Source organism: Coregonus clupeaformis, chromosome 2 (genome assembly GCF_020615455.1).
Source record: "Coregonus clupeaformis isolate EN_2021a chromosome 2, ASM2061545v1, whole genome shotgun sequence".
Lineage (NCBI taxonomy): Eukaryota > Metazoa > Chordata > Actinopteri > Salmoniformes > Salmonidae > Coregonus > Coregonus clupeaformis.
Window position 1 is genome coordinate 10,116,496 of NC_059193.1, and position 13,326 is coordinate 10,129,821.

A 13,326-nucleotide genomic window follows, 5' to 3' on the forward strand; every position below is an offset into this window, starting at 1 on the left:
ATGATTGCGAATGTGATTGTGAATGTGATTGTGAATGTGATTGTGATTGTGATTGTGATTGCGATTATGATTGTGAATGCGATTGTGAATGTGAATGTGATTATGATTGTGAATGTGATTGTGAATGTGATTATGATTGTGATTGTGATTGTGATTGTGAATGTGATTGTGAATGTAATTGTGAATGTGATTGTGAATGTGATTCTGAATACGATTATGATTGTGAATGTGATTGTGAATGTGAATGTGATTGCGATTGTGATTGTGAATGTGATTGTGATTGCGATTGTGATTGCGATTGTGATTGTGAATGTGATTATGATTGTGAATGTGACTGTGAATGTGATTGTGAATGATGTGATTGTGAATGTGAATGTGAATGTGATTGTGAATATGATTGTGAATGTGATTATGATTGTGAATGTGATTGTGAATGTGATTGTGATTGTGAATGTGAATGTGATTGTGAATGTGAATGTGAATGTGAATGTGAATGTGATTATGATTATTATTGTGATTGTGAATGTGATTGTGATTGTGAATGTGATTGTGATTGTGAATGTGAATGTGATTGTGAATGTGATTGTGAATGTGATTGTGAATGTGATTGTGAATATGATTCTGAATATGATTGTGATTGTGAATGTGATTATGATTGTGAATGTGAATGTGATTGTGAATGTGATTGTGAATGTGATTGTGAATGTGAATGTGATTGTGAATGTGAATGTGATTGTGAATGTGACTGTGAATGTGATTGTGAATGTGATTGTGAATGTGATTGTGAATATGATTGTGAATGTGATTGTGATTGTGAATGTGATTGTGAATGTGAATGTGAATGTGAATGTGAATGTGAATGTGATTATGATTGTGATTGTGAATGCGATTGTGAATGTGATTGTGAATGTGATTGTGAATGTGATTGTGATTGTGAATGTGAATGTGATTGTGAATGTGATTGTGAATGTGATTGTGAATGTGATTGTGAATATGATTCTGAATATGATTGTGATTGTGAATGTGATTATGATTGTGAATGTGATTGTGAATGTGATTGTGAATGTGATTGTGAATGATATTGTGAATGTGATTGTGAATGTGATTGTGAATGTGATTGTGATTGTGATTGTGAATGTGATTGTGATTGTGAATGTGAATGTGATTGCGATTGTGATTGTGAATGTGATTGTGATTGCGATTGTGATTGCGATTGTGATTGTGAATGTGATTATGATTGTGAATGTGACTGTGAATGTGATTGTGAATGATGTGATTGTGAATGTGAATGTGAATGTGATTGTGAATATGATTGTGAATGTGATTATGATTGTGAATGTGATTGTGAAGGTGATTGTGATTGTGAATGTGAATGTGATTGTGAATGTGAATGTGAATGTGAATGTGAATGTGATTATGATTATGATTGTGATTGTGAATGTGATTGTGATTGTGAATGTGATTGTGATTGTGAATGTGAATGTGATTGTGAATGTGATTGTGAATGTGATTGTGAATGTGATTGTGAATATGATTCTGAATATGATTGTGATTGTGAATGTGATTATGATTGTGAATGTGAATGTGATTGTGAATGTGATTGTGAATGTGATTGTGAATGTGAATGTGATTGTGAATGTGAATGTGATTGTGAATGTGACTGTGAATGTGATTGTGAATGTGATTGTGAATGTGATTGTGAATATGATTGTGAATGTGATTGTGATTGTGAATGTGATTGTGAATGTGAATGTGAATGTGAATGTGAATGTGAATGTGATTATGATTGTGATTGTGAATGCGATTGTGAATGTGATTGTGAATGTGATTGTGAATGTGATTGTGATTGTGAATGTGAATGTGATTGTGAATGTGATTGTGAATGTGATTGTGAATGTGATTGTGAATATGATTCTGAATATGATTGTGATTGTGAATGTGATTATGATTGTGAATGTGATTGTGAATGTGATTGTGAATGTGATTGTGAATGATATTGTGAATGTGATTGTGAATGTGATTGTGAATGTGATTGTGATTGTGATTGTGAATGTGTGCCATGCCTACTTGTTCGTCAGGTCTGCACATTTCTGCTCCACATTACTATACACTACCTGTAGTGCATTACAATGTTGCTGAGGCTGCGCGACCGAAGGTAACCGCCCAGTTTTATTTTTGGACATATTGTTTTTAACAATATAAGTACATACCATTTACAGAGTGGCCTCTCTACTACTTTTGAAGTTGAATATAATATTAACATTTAAATGTTATTCACATTTTAGTACATACAGCATATCAGCCAAACTCTATTTTCTTAAAACTGCATGTTTGGTTAAGGGTTTGTAAGTGAGCATTTCACGGTAAGGTCTACACCTGTTGTATTTGGCGCATGTGACAAATCAAATTTGATTTGATTTGATGATAGAGGCTCTTGATACCGTTAAGGACAAGATCCACCGTAACGAACGTGGACAGTGTGCAGTAGATCACCTGCTGGGTGTCGACGAGGGTTATTCAACATGTACAATTGTCATTAAAGGAAAAAAAATTGAAGGCCGAAGTTCTGTGGTCAGTGAAGATAGAACCGCCACCCGCTGGTTTGAACCGTTAGTCAGCATGGCCTGTTTTGTCTTTTAGGCTAGAACTGGCCTCTGAACTGAAGAAACCTCAACATCCCATTTGATGTACCACTATAGCAAACCTGATCGTTTTTTCAGTTCACCAAAACCATCTTATTTCAGGGTATATCACCATGTCATTGGATTTCAGTTCAAAGTTAGCTGAAAAAAATACGAAATTCCCTTATGTTGATTACTTTTCCACATTGATTCAATGTCATCACATATTTTTTTTTCAGTTATTCAACCAGTTTTTGCCCAGTGGGAGGTGAGTTCTGGATTCACAGTGTTTATCAGAGCATCCCACACATATTTTCATTTTATATTTCTTTGTATCTTTGATGTAGTTGAAGGTAAACTATACAACAAGGTCAAAGGTTGTGTTTGAGGGTAGCCTTGATACAAGTCAGACCATAATCTTTATTTACTTTTTCACCTTAAAATCATTTATTTGGGGCAATTCTTCTTTGATCCGGGCATACGTGTACAGTGTCTGACAAAAACATAATTGTTACTTCAATTTCTCTTTCAATGACTTACATTTCCACCTTTCAAAAGAACCCTGCAAATCCAATTATGACTTCTATTTCTAAACAACCTTCAGAAGCAGTGGTCATGATGAAAGCTGTTAGCGTATCAACCTACCATTTGTCATGTCTTTGTGTATTCACACAGGCAGGATGTTCCTGTGAACGTGATTTGTCTGACCCTCCTCTTTCACCACTCAGCTTTAGAAGTTTCAAAAGGAAAACAAAAGCTCACAGTCTTTCCACACATTCTCGTGTTTGTCAGATTACTTATTACATGCAAGTCGAGAGATAGGATGTGTTTCATTCCATTCCATCTCAAAGTTGGGGAAATCTTCACATTCTTTACTCACTGTGAACAGGAACTACAGCCCTGTTGCAATAATATGCAAAGAACAGGAAAATGGAATGAAATTAATAGGAATTAAAGGGTTCATTTCAATTAACTATTGGGTTTCAATTTAAAGTTTCAGGTGCACTAAAATACATAGGAGTCCTCAGGGGAGGCTGGACTCCAGTTGGAAATGCAAGCTATTTGCTCTGTAAAAACAAGCCATTTGGTGCCATGCTCACATGGTAGCTAGACTCAATTGGCAAATGCGATCTCTTATGAACAACTGCAGCTCTGGGTAGACCTGGCCCATACTGTAGGTACAGATCTAGGATCAGCTTACCCTCACCGAATCGTAACTTTCACTAGTAGTGGGAAAACACTAAACTGACCTTAGATCAGCGTGTTTGGGCAACTTCATCCACGGATGCGTCCCAAATGGCACCCTATTCTCTTTATAGTGTGCAACGTTTGTCCAGGGCCCATAGTGCACTCTAAATATAATAGGGTGCCATTTGGGAAGCAACAATGTCTCTCCTGCCCCCTGTTGTCCAGGTGCAGACCTGCAGGTGTGCCAGCCCAAGGGCCTGACGTGTTGTTCCAGGAGGATGGAGGAACGGTACCAGATGGCTGCCAGGCAGAATATGGAGTCAGGCCTGCAGACAGCCAGCGCACCGCTCAAACTCCTCATCATCCAGAACGCAGCTCTCTTCCAAGGTGAGAATGTTTCTAATGTGTGTCTTGACTGTTGTCCATCATACACTCTTATCCAGAGCCACTTACAGGAGCAATTAGGGTTAAGTGCCTTGCTCAAGAGCACATTTAAAAAATGCACCTAGTCGGCTTAGGGATTCAAACCAGCAACCTTTCAGTTACTGGCCCAACACTCTTAAATGCTATGCTACCTGCCTTCCCAACAGCTCATTTGAACTTGGGTGGAGTCATGACTACAATTTAGGAGGATCAGAACAGTAGTTTCCTGTCTCAACTAGGCTATCACCATCTTGCTTTGCCATTTTTCAAAATGGTTGCTGCTGCTTAATGAAAATATATTGCGTTTACATGTTTATCTTTTTACGATTTTTCAGTTACTGAGAGATACAGTTACTTCTCAGAATGCAGTATGTTCTGTAGTGTTTAGTGCCAGAGAGTTTTGACATACAAGAGAACGTGGACCCCCAGGACTATACATTACAATGGGTACACTCTTGTAGCGACTAGCATGACATGCCATAATCTTGACTTGCCAATTAAAAGTTGATGTTTAATGGGGTGCAAAGGGCTTGGCTGGCTTGGTTGTAAGCTACATGCTAACGATGTTAGAGACGGCCACTGTGGTTTGACTCCCGTTCCCTAGAAGAGACTCGATGCTAATTGGTTTAGGATAGGGCTTGAAAGAACTCCCTAAACAACCCACAGAGTGGAATCAATACTAGAACATGCTGGTCCTGTCTTGTTTGATCTCTTTCTCTCTCTCTCTCTGTCTCCTCCTCTCTGTCTCTCTCTCTCCCCTCCCTCCCCTCCTCTCTCTCTTTCACTCTCCCCTCCTCTGTCTCTCTTTCTCTCTCTCCCCTCCTCTGTCTCTCTCTCCCCTCCCCTCCCCTCTCTCTTTCTCTCTCCCTCCCCTCCCCTCTCTCTTTCTCTCTCACCTCCTTTGTCTCTCTCTCCCCTCCCCTCCCCTCCTCTCTCTCTTTCTCTCTCCCCTCCTCTCTCTTTCTCTCTCCCCTCCTCTCTGTCTCTCTTTCTCTCTCCCCTCCTCTATGTCTCTCTTTCTATCTCCCCTCCCCTCTCTCTTTCTCTCTCCCCTCCTCTCTCTCTTTCTCTCTCCCCTCCTCTCTCTTTTTCTCTCTCCCCTCCTCTCTGTCTCTCTTTCTCTCTCCCCTCCTCTCTGTCTTTCTTTCTTTCTTTCTTTCTTTCTTTCTTTCTTTCTTTCTTTCTTTCTTTCTTTCTTTCTTTCTTTCTTTCTTTCTTTCTTTCTTTCTTTCTTTCTTTCTTTCTTTCTTTCTTTCGCTGTCTCTCTTTTTTCTCTCTCTCCCTCTCTCTTTACAACTCTCTGTCTCTTTTCTATTGGGAATTGAGTACATGCCTTCTTTGCAATCTTCTGTGCTCCTCTGTCTCTTTTGTTCTTTTGTGCACTCAGATCAAAGGCCATCCCCTCTCCAGCTCCCATCTTGGAGTAGTATTCTCTCTCTCTCTCCCCCTCTCCTCTCCCTCCTCCTCCCCCCATCACCTGCCTCTCTCTTAACTCAGGCTGCATCAGAGGTTTGCCCTTTTGAAGTAAACTTTGCCAAACAATGGTGAAAGTAATGACTCTGTCACAGGGGTTTTAAAGGGGCTGTTCAAATGACAAGCTGCTTCTGCGTCAGGAGTAACAAGGAATGGATCTTCTATTCCCTCATACCTGTTGATTAGAAACAGGTATCATCAGGGATCTCCATATAGAGAGTTATTTGTTTAGTCTGTTTCCCTCTGTAAACTGTGTTCTGTAATATAAGCACGACCTCTCAAACACAGTTTGACATTCCATAAGTTTGAGGTCACTTCAAATCAAATAACATTTTATTTATCACATGCTTCGTAAACAACAGGTGTAGACTAACAGTGAAATGCTTCGTAAACAACAGGTGTAGACTAACAGTGAAATGCTTAGTAAACAACAGGTGTAGACTAACAGTGAAATGTTACGTAAACAACAGGTGTAGACTAACAATGAAATGCTTCGTAAACAACAGGTGTAGACTAACAGTGAAATGCTACGTAAACAACAGGTGTAGACTAACAGTGAAATGCTACGTAAACAACAGGTGTAGACTAACAGTGAAATGCTACGTAAACAACAGGTGTAGACTAGCAGTGAAATGCTACGTAAACAACAGGTGTAGACTAACAGTGAAATGCTACGTAAACAACAGGTGTAGACTAACAGTGAAATGCTACGTAAACAACAGGTGTAGACTAACAGTGAAATGCTTCGTAAACAACAGGTGTAGACTAACAGTGAAATGCTTAGTAAACAACAGGTGTAGACTAACAGTGAAATGCTTAGTAAACAACAGGTGTAGACTAACAGTGAAATGCTACGTAAACAACAGGTGTAGACTAACAATGAAATGCTTCGTAAACAACAGGTGTAGACTAACAGTGAAATGCTACGTAAACAACAGGTGTAGACTAACAGTGAAATGCTTCGTAAACAACAGGTGTAGACTAACAGTGAAATGTTACGTAAACAACAGGTGTAGACTAACAGTGAAATGCTACGTAAACAACAGGTGTAGACTAACAGTGAAATGCTACGTAAACAACAGGTGTAGACTAACAGTGAAATGCTACGTAAACAACAGGTGTAGACTAACAGTGAAATGCTTCGTAAACAACAGGTGTAGACTAACAGTGAAATGCTACGTAAACAACAGGTGTAGACTAACAGTGAAATGCTTCGTAAACAACAGGTGTAGACTAACAGTGAAATGCTACGTAAACAACAGGTGTAGACTAACAGTGAAATGCTTCGTAAACAACAGGTGTAGACTAACAGTGAAATGCTACGTAAACAACAGGTGTAGACTAACAGTGAAATGCTTCGTAAACAACAGGTGTAGACTAGCAGTGAAATGCTACGTAAACAACAGGTGTAGACTAACAGTGAAATGCTACGTAAACATCAGGTGAACACTGACAGTGAAATGCTACGTAAACAACAGGAATAAATACACAGTGAATAAAGAATAACAATAATGAGTAAAAATAACATGGCTACTATATACAGTTAGTACCAGTACCGAGTCGATGTGAAGGGGTACGAGGTAATAACATGGCTACTATATACAGTTAGTACCAGTACCGAGTCGATGTGCAGGTGTACGAGGTAATAACATGGCTACTATATACAGTTAGTACCAGTACCGAGTCGATGTGAAGGGGTACGAGGTAATAACATGGCTACTATATACAGTTAGTACCAGTACCGAGTCGATGTGAAGGGGTACGAGGTAATAACATGGCTACTATATACAGTTAGTACCAGTACCGAGTTGATGTGCAGGGGTACGAGGTAATAACATGGCTACTATATACAGGGATTACCAGTACCGAGTCGATGTGCAGGGGTACGAGGTAATAACATGGCTATATACAGGGAGTACCAGTACTGAGTTGATGTGCAGGGGTACAAGGTAATAACATGGCTCTATACAGGGAGTACCAGTACTGAGTTGATGTGCAGGGGTACGAGGTAATAACATGGCTATATACAGGGAGTACCAGTACTGAGTTGATGTGCAGGGGTACGAGGTAATAACATGGCTATATACAGGGAGTACCAGTACTGAGTTGATGTGCAGGGGTACGAGGTAATAACATGGCTCTATACAGGGAGTACCAGTACTGAGTTGATGTGCAGGGTTAATAGGTAATTGAGTTAGCTATGTACATACTGTATAGGTAGGGGTAAAGTGACTAGGCAACAGATAGATAATAAACAGTAGTATCAGTGTATGTGGTGAATATGAAAGTGTATGTGTGTTTGAGTGTGTGTGTGAGTGTGTGTGTATGGTGTCACTATGCATGTGTGCGGATTTTATGTGTGTGTGTGTGTGTGGGCATACAGTATGTAGTGCGTGTGTGTGTGTATGTGTGTGTTGGGGTGTCAGTGTAAGTATGTGTGAGTGTGTGGGTAGAGTCCAGTGTATGTGCATAGAGTCAGTGCAAGAGAGTTAGTGTAAAAAAGGGTCAATGCAGGTTAGTCCGGGTAGCCAAATGTTTAGCTATTTAGCAGTCTTGTTTAGCAGTCTTATGGCTCGAGGGTAGAAGCTGTTCAAGGTCCTGTTGGTTCCAGACTTGGTGCATCGGTACCGCTTGCCGTGCAGTAGTGGAGAGAACAGTCTATGGCTTGGGTGGCTAGAGTCTTTGACAATTTTTTGGACCTTCCTCTGACGCCGCCTGGTATAGAGGTCCTGGATGGCAGGGAGCTCGGCCCCAGTGAACCTTTTCATCCTCCTGAGGGGGAAGAGACGCTGTCATGCCCTCTTCACAACTGTGTGGGTGTGTGTGGAACATGTTAATTCCTTAGTGATGTGGACACGAGGAACTTGAAGCTCTCAACCCGCTCCACTACAGCCCTGTCGATGTGGATGGGGGCGTGCTCGCCATTCCGTTTCCTGTAGTCCACGATCAGCTCCTTTGTCTTGCTGACGTTGAGGGAGAGGTTATTGTCCTGGCCAGGTCTCTGACCTCCTCCCTATAGGCTGCATCATCGTCGTTGATGATCAGTCTTACCACCGTCATGTCATCAGCTAACTTGATGATGGTGTACAGAAGGGGACCTATCACACACCACTGAGGGGCCCCCGTGTTGATAGTCAGTGTGGTGATGTGTTGTTGCCTACCCTCACCGCCTGGGGGCGGCCCTTCAGGAGGTCCAGGATCTAGTTGCAGAGGGAGGTGTTCAGTCCCAGGGACCTGAGCTTGGTGATGAGCTTTGAAGGGACTATGGTGTTGAATGCTGATCTGTAGTCAATGAACAGCATTTCTTAAATAGGTATTCCTTTTGTCCAGGTGGGTGAGGGCTTGTGGAGTGCAATTGCGTCATCTGCGGATCTGTTGGGGCGGTATGCGAATTGGAGTGGGTCCGGTCTAGGGTGTCTGGGATGATGATGTTGATGTCAGCCATGACCAGCCTTTCAAAGAATTTCATGGCTATAGATGTGAGTGCTAAGGGGCGATAGTCATTTAGGCAGGTTACCTTCGCGTTTTTGGGTACAAGGACTATGGTGGTCTGCTTGAAACATGTTGGTATTACAGACCGGGTCAGGGATAGGTTGAAAATGTCAGTGAAGACACTTTACAGCTGGTCAGCGCATGCTCTGAGTATGCGTCCTGGTATTCCGTCTGGCCCCGTGGCCTTTGCGAATGTTAATCTGTTTAAAGGTCTTACTCACATCGACTATGGAGAGCAAGATCACCTAGTCGTCCAGAACAGCTGGTGCTATCAAGCATGATTCAGTGTTGCTTTCGCACCATTCCTTTCTTTTTGGAGAGCAGAATTCCTTCCTACTTTTTTATTTTGGGAGGATTTATTCAGACAGTACAGAACAAGATGGGGAGGTAGGGTAAGAGGAGAGATAGCTAACTGGAAAGGTGGTTGGTGGTATCGAACTCACAACCTTCAGGGCTCTGTGCTTGGAGTTGGGAGTATTACTACTCAACCACACAACCAAACAACTTTTACCTATTGGCTGTCTGTTGACAGTGCAGGTGTTCCAAATAATGTAGACTGTCCTCAGGTACACCTTGGTGTGTTGGCAATGTTCACAACTTTATTGTGAGATCTCTTTGTGACATCATGCTACGGGGGTCTGATAGCTATTACTTTGAATGAGCAGTGGTGTTACGGATACAGGTATCCTGTGTTTTTGTGTGTTTCTACTCCTTCTGCCCTAATCACAGGTGTCCTGTATGTTCCTGATTGGTGGTCGTTGAGGTGTCTGCTGATTGGACCAATCAGTGAACATTCCTGTGCATTGCACCACCTGTTACTCGTTTTTTCAATCACACATCCCATTATATAAAACCAGTCACTTGTGTTTGTTGTTAGAGAGAGAGAGAATATTTCTGTATGTGAGTATGGACACGGTGGTGTCCTGTTTTTGTTTACTCACCAAGTTGCTGGTTACTCTGTTTGGTAACTTTGTTAGAGACTATTTTCCCTATGTGAGTATGGATACTGTGGTGTCCTGTGTATTGTGTACTCACTAATTTGCTGATCACTCTGTTTGGTAACTGTGTGTGTTTCTGGGAAAAGGGGAGTTTGAGCTAGTTGCCCTTGGGCATACATTTCCCGTAGAAAGAACTGTCTATAAACACTAGTTAGACCTGAGCGGACCATCCACTGTATTTTTTGTATGGTAGCAGTAGCCTAGCGGTTCTTGAGGCAGGCAAGATCAGCTTAGGGGTGTTTTACACTATTGTTTCATTTCTTGGGTCCCGCTCAGCCCTTTTTCCCAAACCTTTACCGTGTGTTCAGAAATAAACCATTTGTGTTTGACGGTAGTTCATGGTTGTTGTGTCATATTTGTTCTCACTGTTCCATGCCACACTTATAATTTACATGAATTATGTTACGGGTCTCATGTCCATCACCCTAGACGTTCAAAGCCACGGGGTTCGTAACATAAAGTGGGGGCTCGTCTGGGATCTATCCCATGCTACTCATGTAAATTAGTAAGTGTCTGGTTCAGTGTTGAGCTTGGCAGCTGTAACTACCTGTTTTTTTTGTGTTCAGTAGTCGACGGCTCGTGTTGCTAGTAGGATGGCTACTTTTGAGTTGGAAGCATTTTTGGAAAACCCTACGTGGGAGGTTTTTGATAATTGCCGTAGAGTGGATCTACAGGTTTTGGCTGACCACTTTTCTGTACCCATACCGAGGGGTTTAGTGAAAGCAGAAGTTAGGGAAGTAGTGCTAGCGATATTGTTAAACGAGCGAGTGCTTGAGTTACCGCCGCCTGAGTCTGCTGCTCCTGTAGGGGTTGAGGCTGCTGTTCCTGTAAGCCCATCAGTGTCTGAGGACGAGGCTAAGGCTCCGGCCACATTGCCCCGTTATGACCCACTCTCCCCACTGACTGACAGTGATGCCAGGATGGATGTCCGCTTGACACGGCTCCAAATGGAGGCGGAAGAGCGGGCACAAATCAGGCTAGACAAACTGGAGACGCGTAGGCTTGATCAAGAACTGGAGACGCGTAAGATGGAACTGGAGATGCGTAAGATGGAACTGGAGGTGCGTAAAATGGAACTAGAGGCAGAAACAGCGAGGTTAGTCTCTGCTAATACTATGCCTGCTAGTGAGCCATCCTCTCCAGCTGTGTCGTCTGCTACTTTTGATATTAGTAGGCAGATCACCTTGGTACCTGTGTTCAGGGAGTCAGAGGTTGATTCCTATTTCAGTGTGTTAGTACAAGGAATTGAAATGGGTTTCGTCCCAGTGCCATTGCACTTTGTGAACGTACACTCTGAGTTAGTCAGTGGATTGTTCAGAGTTGGCGTACGTCCTATGTTGCCAGTAAAAGGTGTGACATTTATAATGGGCAACGATATTGCCGGAGGAAAGGTGATACCCGTATTGGAGGTAATGGATAAAAGTGACCAGTCTCTCGCCGAGGAGCTGGCACAGGGTTATCCAGATGTGTTCCCCGCTTGTGCTGTCACACGTGCTCAAGCACGACAAGTGGGTGAAGTGGTAGATATGTCAGACAAACTATTCCACCATTGAACAAGAAGCTCTAGCTTTGTTGTTAGCTCTGCAGTACTTTGAAGTTTATGTTGGTTCCAGTGCATTACCAGTGGTAGTGTATACTGACCATAACCCCTTAGTTTTTCTCCACCGGATGTACAACCAGAACCAACGCCTTATGCGTTGGGCACTTGTCGCGCAAAATTATAATTTGGAGATCCGCCACAAAAAGGGGTTGGATAATGTGTTGGCAGATGCTTTGTCTCGTGTGTAATGATCTAGGTTTTTTTTTATCCCGGCAGGATGATTATTGAATTTTGGGTGTTGTGATGGTACGTGTGTCGCAAACCATTGTGGTTTGCTCTTTTAAGGGTGGGAGTGTTACGGATACAGGTATCCTGTGTTTTTGTGTGTTTCTACTCCTTCTGCCCTAATCACAGGTGTCCTGTATGTTCCTGATTGGTGGTCGTTGAGGTGTCTGCTGATTGGACCAATCAGTGAACATTCCTGTGCATTGCACCACCTGTTACTCGTTTTTTCAATCACACATCCCATTATATAAAACCAGTCACTTGTGTTTGTTGTTAGAGAGAGAGAGAATATTTCTGTATGTGAGTATGGACACGGTGGTGTCCTGTTTTTGTTTACTCACCAAGTTGCTGGTTACTCTGTTTGGTAACTTTGTTAGAGACTATTTTCCCTATGTGAGTATGGATACTGTGGTGTCCTGTGTATTGTGTACTCACTAATTTGCTGATCACTCTGTTTGGTAACTGTGTGTGTTTCTGGGAAAAGGGGAGTTTGAGCTAGTTGCCCTTGGGCATACATTTCCCGTAGAAAGAACTGTCTATAAACACTAGTTAGACCTGAGCGGACCATCCACTGTATTTTTGTATGGTAGCAGTAGCCTCAGCGGTTCTTGAGGCAGGCAAGATCAGCTTAGGGGTGTTTTACACTATTGTTTCATTTCTTGGGTCCCGCTCAGCCCTTTTTCCCAAACCTTTACCGTGTGTTCAGAAATAAACCATTTGTGTTTGACGGTAGTTCATGGTTGTTGTGTCATATTTGTTCTCACTGTTCCATGCCACACTTATAATTTACATGAATTATGTTACGGGTCTCATGTCCATCACCCTAGACGTTCAAAGCCACGGGGTTCGTAACAAGTGGTATGCCTAACTTCTGGTTCAGAGCCAAAACCTGTGCTGTTATATGATGCTCTGCTGGGCTACATGTCTGACGATGAAGTTTGATTTTGTAGACTGATATCAGCAAAATATTTGCATAATGCTAAAGTATGATAGTCAGATGGAAGCATGTACTTTGACTTGATGGACCAGCCGAGTTCATATTGATTCATCATTAGCTCCATCCTCTCACTCTCAATGATTGCCTCTCTCACTGAAAGGCCTGATGTTGTCCAAGTTGTTTATTAATTGACAATCCTTCAACTTTAGTAGGACAGTGGATGCTAATCTTGAACTCTAATCTTTTGAAAATGAAAATCTGATGCAGGCATGCTGAGAATTTAATTTCCTCAATTATGAAATATGATATTTTTGATGAACTTCTTATTATCATCAGCTGCTGCAAGTCTTTGCCGAACTAGCCTGAGGT

The 13,326-nt window shown here is 41.9% G+C and overlaps 1 protein-coding gene across 1 annotated transcript in view; it reads left to right on the forward strand.

Annotated features, from left to right (window-relative positions):
* The window catches only part of gpc3 (glypican 3), a 329,459-nt gene that overhangs the window by 31,587 nt on the left and 284,546 nt on the right, over window positions 1-13,326 (forward strand). The window contains exon 2 of the mRNA XM_045205789.1: window positions 4,035-4,196. Coding sequence (XP_045061724.1) covers window positions 4,035-4,196 — 162 coding nt within the window. The remainder of the gene's footprint in view (window positions 1-4,034; window positions 4,197-13,326) is intronic.